General features: G+C 40.9%; 2 protein-coding genes across 2 annotated transcripts; both read right to left on the bottom strand.

Annotated features, from left to right (window-relative positions):
* Positions 7616-8385, bottom strand: LOC109724766 (uncharacterized mitochondrial protein AtMg00860-like). The gene is made up of 3 exons (XM_020253698.1): positions 8318-8385; positions 7769-8219; positions 7616-7717 (listed from the first exon to the last, which is right to left on the bottom strand). Exons 1-3 carry the CDS (start codon positions 8383-8385, stop codon positions 7616-7618), a joined length of 621 nt encoding a protein of 206 aa, XP_020109287.1.
* On the bottom strand, positions 12194-12721 carry LOC109724765. Its single transcript, XM_020253697.1, has one exon. The coding sequence runs from the start codon at positions 12719-12721 to the stop codon at positions 12194-12196; it is 528 nt and encodes a 175-aa protein (XP_020109286.1).

Genomic DNA, 14025 nt, shown 5'->3' with positions numbered 1-14025 from the left:
AATTTATTACTTACAACGACTAGCGGATGTTGGCTGCGAAGATAAAGGCATCCACATTTCTGATAAATGCTGCCATAACAGCACGATCTGGGGCTTCCATTTTGCTCAATCGTGCCTCCTTTGAGCTAAACGAGCCTCTGCTTCAGCCTCTCGTTGCTCTATTCGAGCTTGTACGCTCACTCTCTTTTTTGTGCCATGCGTGCCTCTACCTCCTCTTGAATTCGAGCTGTCATCTCAACCTCGATCTCTGTTGTATTTGTGCACGAGCCGTTGTCCCTCAGACCGCCATTCTCTAAAGTGCTCAGGGGGGCTGGACCCATACTCGAACATATCCAGGATCTGTGCTCAAGTACAATTGTATAGGCTTCACGAGTTGTCAGAATATCCTCGCCTTTCTCTTGCATTTGAGTTGTATTGAAATTTTCCATTTCTTATATTTCTCCTTAGCATTTTTATAGTTATATGTGGTCCTAAGTATTATTCTATTTAGATCGCTTTTTACATTACGTATTAATGTAATTTCATATCTTTATGTTGTCTAATTCTATCTTTTTATAGATGGGAGAAGTGCGGTTACAAACTTAAAAAATTATTATGGTGGTTGCCTTCAAATTACACCCAATATAAAGTATATGGGTGGTTTAATTAAGGAATACAGGGAATATGATGGTGCTTTATCAGTTTTTTTGAATTGAATAGTTTAGCTAGTGATCTTGATCAGGCTACAAGGCGCGACATTTATTACTTACAGCCTAAACTCAATCATATTCTAAAGAAGATTAGCAATGATCAGGATGTAGCTCAAATGCTACAAGAACATGGGCAATTAAGAACTATTGTCTTACATGTTGATAGCTATATGAGCCGATGATAGGTGAATGACAAGTCTAAAAGCAATAAGGTGCAGTCAACTCCTCAAACAAATAAATGGAATGTTATCTAGCAAAGATTGTCGCTAATAAGGAGATGTAAATGAGAAATATGTGAGGTAAGGCTTTGATCGGGAGATGTCCATCGTACAGATACTGAAGGTAGATAAAAAAGGCAATGATGTTTGAGGAAAGTGAGAGTAAGAGTGATGATGATGATAACATAAAAGATGATTGAAGAAGACAGTGATCCCTAGTTTTTTCAACTATGAGTATTGAAGGCTCAGATGATGATAACACATTTAAATTTTGATTTGCCATCAAAGCAGACCTACAAGGTCCTCTAAAATGTTTATTATTATAAAGGTGGGGAATTCTTTAGAAATTACAATTGAAAGTGCTTTATTGATGATTTTGTAGTCCAAGAGGATCTAGGACAGTGTTTATCTCTGATAGGCAAGGTATAGTCATTTAGATTTCTTTAATCATTTTTTATGATTTTAGTTATAGTATTCTTACTATATTCATGTGGTGGATTTTAGGGCTTAGTTCAAGTGTTTGAAGAAAATTGCCTAATTTGTGGAGCATAGATATTGCATTGAGGCATTTATATAACAATTCAAAGAGTTGCAATTAAGGTAAAGAATTAAAAGATGCAATGTGGCAGTGTTGCAAATGCCACAACAACTAGAGAGTTTGAAAGAAAAATCTCACCAAATGGAAGAACTAAAGAAGCTAGATAAGGATGGATGCATACGACTGGTTAAGAAAAATCTCACACAATCAGTGTTCCAAGGCATATTTTTCTAGTAGGGCAAAATCAGACATTCTTTGTGAATAACCTCTCAGAGTCCTTTAATAGTTGTCTTTTGAAAGCCAGAGATAAACCTATCGTATCAATGCTAGAATGAATTTGGTGAGATTGATGAAAAGTTTTATATAAAAAGAGAAGAATGGAGAAATATAGAGGGCCAAATATGCCCAAACATTCAAAAGAAGTTGGAGAAATTGAAAGTAGATGCACGACATTGCTTCCCAATTCCATGTGGGAAGGCTAAAGTTATGAGGTTGATTGCTTGGATGGTAAGATGCGGTGGATTTGGTAGAAAAGGCAATGTAGTTGTAGGTTGTGGGATCTAACAGGAATCACGTGCAAACATGCCATTGAGCAATTTTCACAACAAGGAAAGCCTGAGGATATTTACATCAGTGTTATACCAAGGCAGTTGTATCTTAAGGCGTATTGAAGAGATTATCAATCCAATTCCTGAACAAAATGACATGGATAAGACTTCAATGCCAGCTCCAGTGCCTTGGCGTATAAAAGCCACCAGGGAGACCTAGAGAGCTTAGGAGAAAAGATGCAGATGAACCTTTAAACCCTACAAAGTATCGAGAATGGACAAACCAATAAAGTGTGGAAAATGCCGGCAAAGAAGGCCACAATTTGAGGACATGTACAGCATCAGTCACAAGGGGAGACATTATGGCAGAGGAGGTGAGAACCAAAAAGAAAACAAGTAGAATTTTATTTTGGAACTAATGTATTTGTAATAATAAATTCTAACAAACCTATTCTTATATAATATTAGAGAGCAACAAACAAATTCTCTCAGATTGGTGAACAATTTAGTGTCTCCAGCCTATCAGACAAATTGTGATATTTTGATGTAGAATCATTCAATCGGTGCTCACAGGTATTAGAGTAATTTAATGCGAAAAAATATTATACAGTTGCATGTATTTCACATATATTAATTATTTAATTCAAGTTATCGTCCTTGACAGCCTATGTTCTCTACTGAGAGAGTAGCTAATGCAACAACAAGGTTTAGCACCAGTCAGAGAAAAGGAAGAGCAAGAGGTGGACGAGGTTCCGCTGCTAATGCTGCAGCCAAAAAGCAAATGAAGAGCTTCTAAAGCTACAACATTCCATAATGCTAGCTGATGACTTTCAAAACTGTTGGAGGACAAGGCCTTCTAAAGCTACACTACTATTTTATCATATCTTTTTTGCCTAATTTTCATTTCCATTCACACTCATAACAACCCAATGTAGAGATTCACCTCTAAACAAAAGACGAGAACCCCTTTAAAGGTATCAACAAATTTCACACATCAAAACAACACTCACTCATGCACCATACTAGATCAAGAGCCAATCGACCAAAAAAGAAATTAACATTGAAATCACAAAATCATATCAACCAGTAAGAATCGACACTCAACACAATCATTCGATGCTCCAAATTAGACAAAATCACAAAACTATGGGGTGGAGCAGAGATCAAAACCTCACAGATCTGGGCGCGAAGAGCTTCAGATCTCGGATCGCTCCACCTTCGCACGAAGCCCTAAACCCTAACATCTCTCTCGTATACTGCCCTCTATGAGAAATCAATTATATGATCTACGTATTGAACTCTAAGTCTTATTGTAGTGTTTTAGTATGGAATTTGCAGTTTTTATATTCTTCTTTTCTTATGCAGAACCCTTGGCCTTACAATGAATTTGTTTATTGTTATTGTAGCATGGAACTGAAATTTCCTCAAACTTTTTCTCCTACTTTGTTCTGCAGATTTTTATGGTTCTGTTGTACAGAAAATGGCCTTTGGGTGTTTATATGGGTTGATGGTTTGGGTTTTATTCGTTATTGTATGCTTTTATGATTTTACAGTTTCTATTTCATTCGTTATGTTTTTTTTAAAATAAGGCGATGATGATATACAAGAATTTGACACTCTGTGATGTGATGAAATAGAAAAGTGGTTGTGTATGACAGGCCATTACTTTTTTTACTTGGCGAAAGGAATCGACAATATGATGTGCACTGGTCTGCTGGTATATAGATTGTGAATGCTCTATTGATGCATTTATATTATAAGAATGAAAGGTATGTAGAATTTGGATGGCCTACTATGTAGGCAACCATTCGGTGGCTTTTATGTGTGGGTGCACGTAGTCCAGATGTTTGGGCCGTTGCAAATATTTCAAACAGTTTGACGGTTAAATGTTTGTAGTAGACCGATTATGATATTAATTGTTGAACAATCTGAGCCTTATATATGTCTTATAGTTTTCAATATTAATATGTTCTTGCTCATGCATTTCTCATAGTTGTTGTTAACTGTTTTGTTTGGAATTCTTTATTTTTTTGTTACAGATTTTGTTGCTGGTGTTTATACTAACATTTTTATTTCTTTCTCTTGATTCAATGTCTTGAAGTATTTCTTATTTAGCCCCAACGAAAATGCATGTCTGTATATATTTTTCCTTTTGATCTAATGATGAGTGTGACATCAAGTGATTCCTAATGCCATGAAGTTAAAATTTGTACCTGAGCCTTAATTTTATGCACTTCTATACCTTCTATGTGTTTAATTTCTTCATATGCAATCATGTGATAAAAAATTTGACAGGTCAAATTACTAGATAACTGTTTGGTCTCTACTAAATCCTACCCAAGATTTTAATTTGGAGTCCATAAGTGACACAACATTAATATTTCAGACTTCCACATATATTAGTAACATGTAGTGCAATGCTCCAATGTGAAGTCCTTTTCCATTCTTTATGTATAGAATTCACAGAAAAGCTCTCTGCGATATATTTCTCATCTTTGAAAAGCTTGCTTTGACTGTTTTGTGTCTGCACAATATATTGATATCAATCTTAATTGTACCAAATAGCAGTGATAATTTTGTGCTTAATTTAGGGTGGTTTTCATTTTGCAATAATTAGGGTGATTTTTATGGCAATACTTTGATGTCTATCGATATGAGATGTATATTTTTTTATGCTATCATTTTACAATATACCTCTTATGATTTTCTGAATGTTCAGAGTTTTCAATATCTTTAGAAAATAATATGACTCTGTCAAATATTTGATGTGGTTCTTTGTGATAATTCTATTTAGCGTTAAGCTACCTAATTATTAGCTGCTATTTGTTGCTTTGTTATAACATTTTTATTTCCTTGCAATAATACCAGCAAATTAAATATTAGCATCAAAATTGTCCGCAGCGAAGCGCGGGTACTCCACTCGTAAATTTTAGAAACCTTGCTTACTTTTAGTTCAATTAAGATTGAAATATTTACGATCAAGTAAGTTCATATTGCATGAAAATGTTAGTTGGTTTTTGAGAAATTGGTGATATACTGTCTAATTTTATTTTCTCTTTTTATTGTGCAGGATTAAACAAGGCATATGAGCTTCATGGATTTCATTTCCATTTGTCTAGTGGTTTTGAAAGGGGAACAACTGAAGGCTTGCATATTTTGTGGATACTTAAAGCATCTTCATATTATGTTTAAGAAATCTTATAACTAGTTGTAAAAGTGGTATAATTAAACAATTTGTGTATGTTGGAGATGCATGAAGCATTTTGTATGTTTTGGATATTAGTAATGGATTTGTGTATGTTGGAGATGCATGAAACTTTTTGTATGTTTTGGATATTAGTAATGGAACAACTTGTTTATTGATATTTTGGTTCTTATTTGAAAATTTTTATGCTCAGAGTATTACTTAATTACTTTTATAATTTTATTAGTAGCAATTTTTTTTTAAAATTGTCTCAAATCAATAGTTGATCCAAAAGATCAATAAATTTTGTGGTGAAATATTGTGTTTGGCTATAAAAGTTTTGAACTGTCAACGTAATTCTTTTGGGATTTAATTAGTGGCCAACTTTTTGGTCACAGTTGACACATGTCTTCTATGGCAAAGTAGTTTGCCACAAATGCATGGCTTCTTTTGTGGCGAATATTTTCCCAGCAAATGCTTTCCACATATACTGGCCAACTTTTTGATCACAGTTGACACATGTCTTCTATGGCAAAGTAGTTTGCCACAAATGCATGGCTTCTTTTGTGGCGAATATTTTCCTAGCAAATGCTTTCCACATGTAGTGGCCAACCGTTTTGGTCACAGTTGACACATGTCTTCTATGGCAAAGTAGTTTGCCACAAATGCATGACTTCTTTTGTGGCGAATATTTTCCCAGCAAATACTTTCCACATCACAATTAATATACTAATTTTATGACGAAATATTTCGCCACAAATAGAATAACTTTTTATGGCGAATATTAATTTTCCCCACAAGTATATTTTACAGCGGGCTTATTGTGGCGGGCTTGTGGCGCAGAATATTCCGCCACAAAAAATATTTTGTGACGAAATTTGTTCTTTTTGTGGCGAAAATTTTCTCCACAAAAGGCTATTTTCTTGTAGTGATTGTAGAGGTTTCGAACCCGGCTGATCCAATCCCTCGCCAGCCGAATTGCTTGATCAATCGAAGGGCACAAACTTCGAGGGTCACAATCCGAAGCCGTTTTCATCTCGACACGCTCCCCGAAGAGGATCTTTGATCGGGTCAAGGGTCAGGAAATTCGGCACGCAACAGGATCGGATCCTCCTATGTCGCAACGGAAGCGGCTATGGTGGATGACGAGAAGGGGAATATTCCGGCGAGCGACGGCGAAGGCAGAGGGGGTGGGGCCGGAAAGGGAGTTAAACGCGAGGGCACGGCGGACGAGAGAGGGGAACACAACACATAGCATGGAAAGCTCACCTGCCGGCTGGTAGTTTTCTTTTGTGTGGTTTATCTTTGGCTCAGGCAAAGATCATCAGCAATGAGGACCAAATGCCAATGATATAGTTAAAAACCCTAATAAAAGAGGAAAAGACCAATTTTTTTTTTCGTTCCCATTACTAATTATATTCTTTGCTTGTTAGAAGCTATAAATTACAGTATATGCAAAAAGTTTGAGTGGCAAGCAAAAGAAGAAATTGTGGTAGTGGGGATAGTAGAGGGAGCATATTTGCACATTTTACCTTTTTGTGTTGTTTTTTCATTTTTAGGGCTTTGGGGATGGCGGTAGTGGCAGATGCGGAGGCGGCCCTAGAGGGGGAGGACGAGGTTGGGGGCAACGAGGAAGAGGAGAGAAGGTGTGGAAGCCGGGGGACAGAGTCGGTGGCAGAGGCGGAGGCAGCGCAGGTAGGCGCCGCAGTAGGCGGAGCCTAGCGGTTGGGCAGGGGATCAACAACGGCGAAGGGGTAGAGCAACAAGGGTTGTTGGAAGGAGCACTTGGAGCGCCAGGAGCGAGGGAGGCCGAGCACGGCGGCGCGTGGGAAGAAGAGAGAGCCGAGGCACCATCGAAGGAGGAGGAGGAGGAGGAGGAGGAGAGAGAAAGAGGTGGAAACCCAGATAAAATTAGGGTACTCCCAAATAGGATGAAGAGGGCTTGGGCGATAGCAGCTAGGGCTTTTTTTTTTCTCTTGCACACCAAGTAAAAAGATAATGGCAAAAAATTCCCACTCGATCAATACTCGACAGTTTTCTTGTGGAATTGTGAGATGATTATACAGTTTTCGAAAAAAAAAGGGGTGGGCTCTCATATAAATTTTATCAAGGGCAGTTATTTAAAAATGCCACCAATAATTTTTTTTACTTGCACTTTTTATAAAAGCCCCCAAAATAGTGCCACCAAAAATGATTTATGGTGTAGTGGGTTGAGTAACAAGTGACATTGCCAAATTTTCCACTAATTTGTGGCTTAAGGCATCCGCTATTACATTTGCTTTTTCAGGGTGGTAGAGAATAGTCAAATCATAATCCTTAAGGAGCTCAAACAACCTTCGTTGCCTTAAGTTCAACTCTTTCTGTGTAAAGAGATACTTTAAGCTTTTGTGATCAGTGTAGATTTCGCACTGCTCGCCATAAAGATAATAACACTATAACTATAAAGCAAAAATTACAGCCGCCAATTTCAAATTGTGAGTCGGATAATTCTTTTCATAATCCTTTAATTGACGAAAAGCATAGGCTATCACTTTTCCATCCTGCATCAAAACACAACCAAAATCATTAACTGAAGTATCACTATAAATTACATATCCTGCTCCTCCAACAGGCAACGCCAAGATTAGGGCGGTTGTCCACCGCTCTTTCAATTCCAAGAAGCTTCTTTCGCACAAAGCATTCAAAATAAACTTTGTTTCTTTATGTGTGAGTCGTGTGAGGGGAATAGACAACTTAGCAAATCGCTCAACAAATCTTCGGTAATATCCAGCTAAACCGAGAAAACTCCAAATCTCGGTGACATTGGTTGGCCTAGGCCATTCCTTGATTGCCTCAATCATCATAGGGTCTACTGCTATACCCTCTCCCGAAACCACATGTCCCAAAAATGCCACTTTGCGGTGCCAAAATTTACATTTCTTCAACTTACCAAATAGCTTCATCTCCCGAAGTATCTGCAGCACTTGTCTCAAATGAGCTTCATGTTCCTCGTCATTTGGAAATACAGCAAGATGTCGTCGATGAACACCACGACAAACCTGTCTAAATATGGCTTAAAGATACGGTTCATTAGATCCATAAAAGCTACCGGAGCATTGGTAAGCCCAAACGACATAACTGTAAACTCATAATGTCCATACCGTGTTCGAAAAGCCGTCTTTGAAACATCCTTTGGCTTGATCTTGAGTTCATGATATCCGGATTGCATATCTATCTTAGAATATACCCTCGATCCTTAAAGTTGATCACATAAATCATCAATTCTCAGCAACGGATACTTATTCTTAATCATGACCTCATTGAGCTCACGATAATATACACGCAAATGAAATGATCCATCATTCTTCTTGACAAATAAGACCGGCGCTCCCTAAAATTAGCTAGTTGTGTCATGCATTAGCTAGTTGTGATATACAACATTAAATTTAATTGTAATTACCCAATCATCGAGGACTTACACAAGGTATTGTTTCGGCTGTGCTGTGCCTAATGGCCCCATGGTAGTCAGCATTCCCCCTCTAGGAATCAGCCTCACACACGGCAAGCCACTTCAGCACCCAATCCCGCACGGGCGAGCATGATGTCGCAAAGGCTAACTCTATAGTGTCGGCTTGTAGGGAGCGACCGTCACAAGCTTGTGCGAATGAACACAATGGCCAAGAAGCATAATCAATGCCTAGGAATCTCACTCATCATGTCTAAAATATGGAATATCAACTAACGACCTAGAGGTCGAGTATAATGTCATAATGTCATCTCTAGTTGTTCATCTTGGTTAAGTACAATATATTTAGCTCAACAACTAACTCTTTACATGCCATGTGTCATATTTTTCTTTATCTATGGCAAGCATAAATTATTGTCATGCAAGTTCAAGTCCAATAGTCACACTAGTCGTATAGTGTCCCATTTGATATCACTACTCATCTCTAACATGCATACCTATATTTGCATAACAGAAGCTTGATATTACTATACAATTGCATGTGCTATACTATGCATGTTATCATCATGGTCCTCTACTATATAAAGTATGTAAAGTTCATATATAATATGAAGATGTCATAAGTCCAAAAATTCTATGATGTCATGAATAGCATAAAATGTATATATTAAATCCTATAACAAGATAGGAGACATAGGGGGAGTTCACTTATTTCGGTGAGGTCAAACCCACCGGATACCCTTCGAAACTTAGTCGTTTTTCCGATCGAAGTTGTCTACCAGACTTCTAGTACCCTAAGAAAAATTTCCAAATGGTTATAAGCTTCTAAAAAGCTTACCACGAAATTCACCAAAAATTAAAGAGAAAATAGGTAAAAATTATCTTTGAACAAGCAAAACTTATCCAAAGTCCAAACCAAAGTGAAGGATCTTCAAATCCAACCTAAAAGAGTGTTCTACACCCATCAATTCAACTCAAAAAACTCAAAATCAAGAAATTTCAAAATAAATCCTAGTTTCCTCAAAACTAGCATTTCCTACTAAAAGTTCTAGCAAAACTCACAATCGGAGAGAGCTAGAAGATCACTAACCTCAAACAAGCTCCAAACCAAGCTTCAAGATGCTAGGGTTGAAGTTTAATCCACAATCTTACTACTTCAATTCCAAGCTTCCTCCAAGGTCCTAGATACAAGTTTCAAAGAGAATGATGAAGAAAAGAGATCAATCCCAAGGATCTGAGTGGAAATGAGAAGTCCAAGAGACAGAGAAAGCAAGAATCCACATCTACTTCCCTCCAACCTTAGCACAAAGAGAGTAAATGAGGGGGATGAAGAGTTATACCACATGATGTAACAATATCCCCCTAAGCCCCTAAAGAACCCAAATATTACTTACTGCACGAAAATAGTTTCTGCAGCATTGAGTACCGGTAAATGAATTGGAGTACCGGTACTCAGTAGTTCTGATACCAGGGGTCCAGTTTCACAAAACTCGAACGTTGTTGCAGTAAGCTTAGTACCGATACACACTTGGTTCCGCAAAATCCAAGAGCAATCAAATTCTGCGCTCTACTGAGTTCCGGTACCTCAAGCCAGTACCGATACTCAACACCAAAACTGCAGTTTGCAGATTTTGATGTCAAAAAACCCGTTCTCGCGCTTATTTATCTCCGAAAACAGGTCGACACACTCCAGACAACCATCAAAATTTTCAGAATAGCTCAAAACGCCATTCTTACGCTGAAACCTTGCGATTTGCTAAATTTCAGTGTGCTATAATAACTCTGGCTCAGTCGAGGTTCATATCACACTTTTGACTATTAATTGGCTCTAATACCAACTGTGATATCCCACTTCCCAGGTGGTCATCCATCTTAGGACAACTCTAGCCCTAACACACTTAACTCTCTTAACCTCCTGGGCCTAACCACCGCCTAAAATGACTATAGTTGGGCTAAGAGGTTTGTGATATTTTTTTTATATAGGAATATTCCAAATCCTGGAGTCTCACATTCCCCTCCAAGCTTTGACGTCTACACTCACAAGTACCAGACGATGTGAGACTCGTCTCGCGAGCCTTAACTGACTTTGTGATGAGCCGCACTCCACCCACAATAGTTATCAGCCAGAAAGCCCAAACGGCATAACAGTAAACTCGTAATGTCCATACTGTGTTCTAAAAGCCGTCTTTGATACATCCTCGGGTGCAATCTTCAACTGGTGATATCCCGACTACAAGTCGATCTTGGAGTACACACTAGATCCCTGGAGCTGATAAAAAAGATGGTCGATCCTCGGCAACGAATACTTGTTCTTAATCGTGACTTTATTAAGTTCACGATAGTCCACACACAAGCGAAGCAATCCGTCCTTCTTCTTGACAAATAGGACCGGTGCTCCCTAAGGTGACACACTCGGTCGCACAAAACCCTTATCTAGAAGATCTTGCAACTGTGTCTTCAGCTCTTTCAGTTCCGCTGGTGCTATTCTATAGGGTGCCTTTGAGATTGGAGTAGTCCCGGGGACAAGATCTACCACAAACTCAATCTCCCTATCAGGTGGCATGCCTGGTAGCTCTGCTGGAAACACGTCTCCAAACTCCCGTACTACGGGGATATCCTCAATCCTAGCGGTGTTAGCATCACCCCGCAACACAACTGTAGCCAAATAGGCTACACAGCCTCTGCTAATCAACTGTCAAGCTCGAGAGGAGCTAATCGTCATCGCAAATAGCGAACTCTGGTATCCTCGGTACACAACCTCCTCCTGCCCCGGCTTTCTAAAAGTCACCGTTCGATTCTTATAATCGATAGTTGCGAAGTACTTTGTGAACCAATCCATATCCAAAACTACATCAAACTCTCCAAGTTTATGCAAAACTAGCAAATCGACGGGCATAATCCAATCTCCTACCCGAACAGGGCAACTGGGGCAAAACTCCCTAATATCCAAAGAGTGATCGGGGACAACAACCCGTCCCGGATGCAACAAGGAAACAGAGGGGATGCCATGTAACTCGGCAAACAGCCGATCTATGAATGAATGCGATGCACCGGTATCAAATAATACACGAACTCGAATGCCATTTAATAAAATAATACCTGCAACTACATTCTCGGCTACTGCCGCCTCCTCAGTCTGGGCCGCGTACAAGCGCCCGCTCGGGGCCTGTCGTAACCCCTTCGTCTGCCGCTGAATTGGTGGCCGCCCGGCCTGGTGATGAGTAGAAAGTGTCCCCTAGCTGGGACCTGGTGAAACTGGTGCAGATGTCGATGATGGCGTTTGCGCTGGACACCTCGGGCAGTCCGACTGGAAGTAGCCCTCTTGCCCACACAAGTAGCACCTGCCCCGACTGCGTGAACACTGCCGTGAAAAATGAGGACCACCGCAGATCACGCAATGCGGAGCCTGGCGACGATCAGGTCCTCCTCGCTGAGTAGACGAGCCACGTCCTCGCGACTGGCTCCGGCTTCTGGGGTGCCTCGGCGGCCTCCGTGAGTGCGTCTGGCTCGCACCCTCAGCCGTGGGCCTTTTGCCCTTCTCCTTGTCCATGCCCTCGCGACGCTCCTGCAACTACACCGCGCCGCTCTCCACGATGAGCACGCGGTTCACCACATCTCGATAGGTATGAAGGTTGGAGGACTGCACCAACCGAAAGATCGAGGGCCGTAATCCGCGCTCGAAAATACGGGCCTTGTCCTCGTCGTCCCGCACAACAAAGGGCACACAATGAAGATGCCGAGAAAACTCCCTCTCGTACTCGGCCACGGTCCGATCCTCCTGGCGCAAGCCGTGCAAATCCTGCTCCATCTTCCTCTTGACGCTCTCTGGAAAGTACTTAGCCATCAGAAGCTCCTTAAATCTCTTCCACGAGATCGCCGATAAATCTGTGTTCGGGTTGTCCCGAATATCCAGCCACCAGCGGTAGGCCTTGCCGTCAAGATGATGTGTGGCGAGCCAAACTCTATCCCTTTCCTTCATGAAGGTGTCGTGGAATAACTTCTCCATATGCATGAGCCACTTCTCCACTATCCAGTGATCCACCTTCTTTCCTTCAAAAATCTGCGGATTGCACCTCTTGAACTCGTTGAGGCGATCCATGAGTCGATCCCGCTCGGCTCCCTCAACCATCACGGGAAAAACTGCCCCCGCCAAAGGCACCTGAGCTGGTGGTGCCGCAACGTCCTCCTCCCGAGGTGCCACCGTAGGGGCCGTCCGAGAAGTGTCGAGTACAGGGGACGACACCCTAGGCGCAACCACCTCTACTGGTGCGGGTGGTGCAGGGACCTGAGCCTCCCTGGCTGCCGCCTGCTGCAGCAAAAGATCCTCCAGGCGCTTCATCCGCACCTCCTACCGGCGTGCCGCATCCGCCTGCTGCTGAGCCGCCGCCGCCTCTGCGCGACCAAGTCAGTGAGGGCCGCAAGCTGGCTCCTCAACTCACGGACCTCGCCGGATCCGGAGGTAACGGAGGTCTCCACCTCCTCCAAGTTTGCCGCATTGTCCGCCCCAACAGACTTAGAGCGTGTAATCAGCATTATCACTACAACATCATAAAAGCGTAAGTTAGTAAAAACCCACGCTATCACAACCCCGTTCAACAAATAAATACCGAAATCATGCAAAAGTAAGGAAGTGTTCTTTACTACTAACTGCCGATGTTACGTTGTCGACCGCCAACGTAACCCTCCGCGAAGTTAAAGGCTATACACTTCGATTCAACTCCAACATTTTAGAGTTATAGTAAAACCCAATTATGATACTTTCGCTTATAAATCAAATAGATCTCGTCTCTCACGAGCCTATTTCCTATAGTCCAACTGGCCTAAGGTCTGCTAGGTCCACTAAAACTCAACCCTAGGCTCTGATACCAAATTAATCTGTCACGCCCCGGGACCCGGAGTAGGCCCACCCGGTGCGTGCCCAGACCCGCCATATGCCTGCACATATAAGGCGTCTACAACAATAGAGATATAAAAGCAAGGAAAAAAGACAACTAGAGATATCAGAGCAACCAGCAACTAAATACTAACAACAAGTAGAGAGAAAGAAAACTATCTACTAATATAAAATATAAAGTAAATACATCATCTGTCTCAAGATACAAAAAAGGGTGATCTCTATACACAGGTACAACTCTTAACCTCTCCAAAATAAAACCAATGAGAGGTAGACCACCTATCGATAAGTCCCTCGCCAACAAGCTAACTCGAGGCGATACTCTTTCCGTGGTCCCTAGCCTCACCCGGTGTGGAAGGCTCTGAAAGGAAACAAGAAATAGGGGGCGTGAGAACTATAATTTATAGTTCCCAGTGGGCAATTACTGACCTCAGCACAATGCACCACTAGGCCCAAAAGAATAAGATAGATACGAAAAGCAACGAAAATAAACTACAGATATGAAAGCA

The sequence above is a fragment of the Ananas comosus genome, linkage group 19, assembly GCF_001540865.1.
Source record: "Ananas comosus cultivar F153 linkage group 19, ASM154086v1, whole genome shotgun sequence".
In the NCBI taxonomy this organism is placed as follows: Eukaryota; Viridiplantae; Streptophyta; class Magnoliopsida; order Poales; family Bromeliaceae; genus Ananas; species Ananas comosus.
The sequence above is the reverse complement of the archived record's forward strand: the minus strand, read 5'-3'. Positions and strand labels throughout refer to the sequence as shown.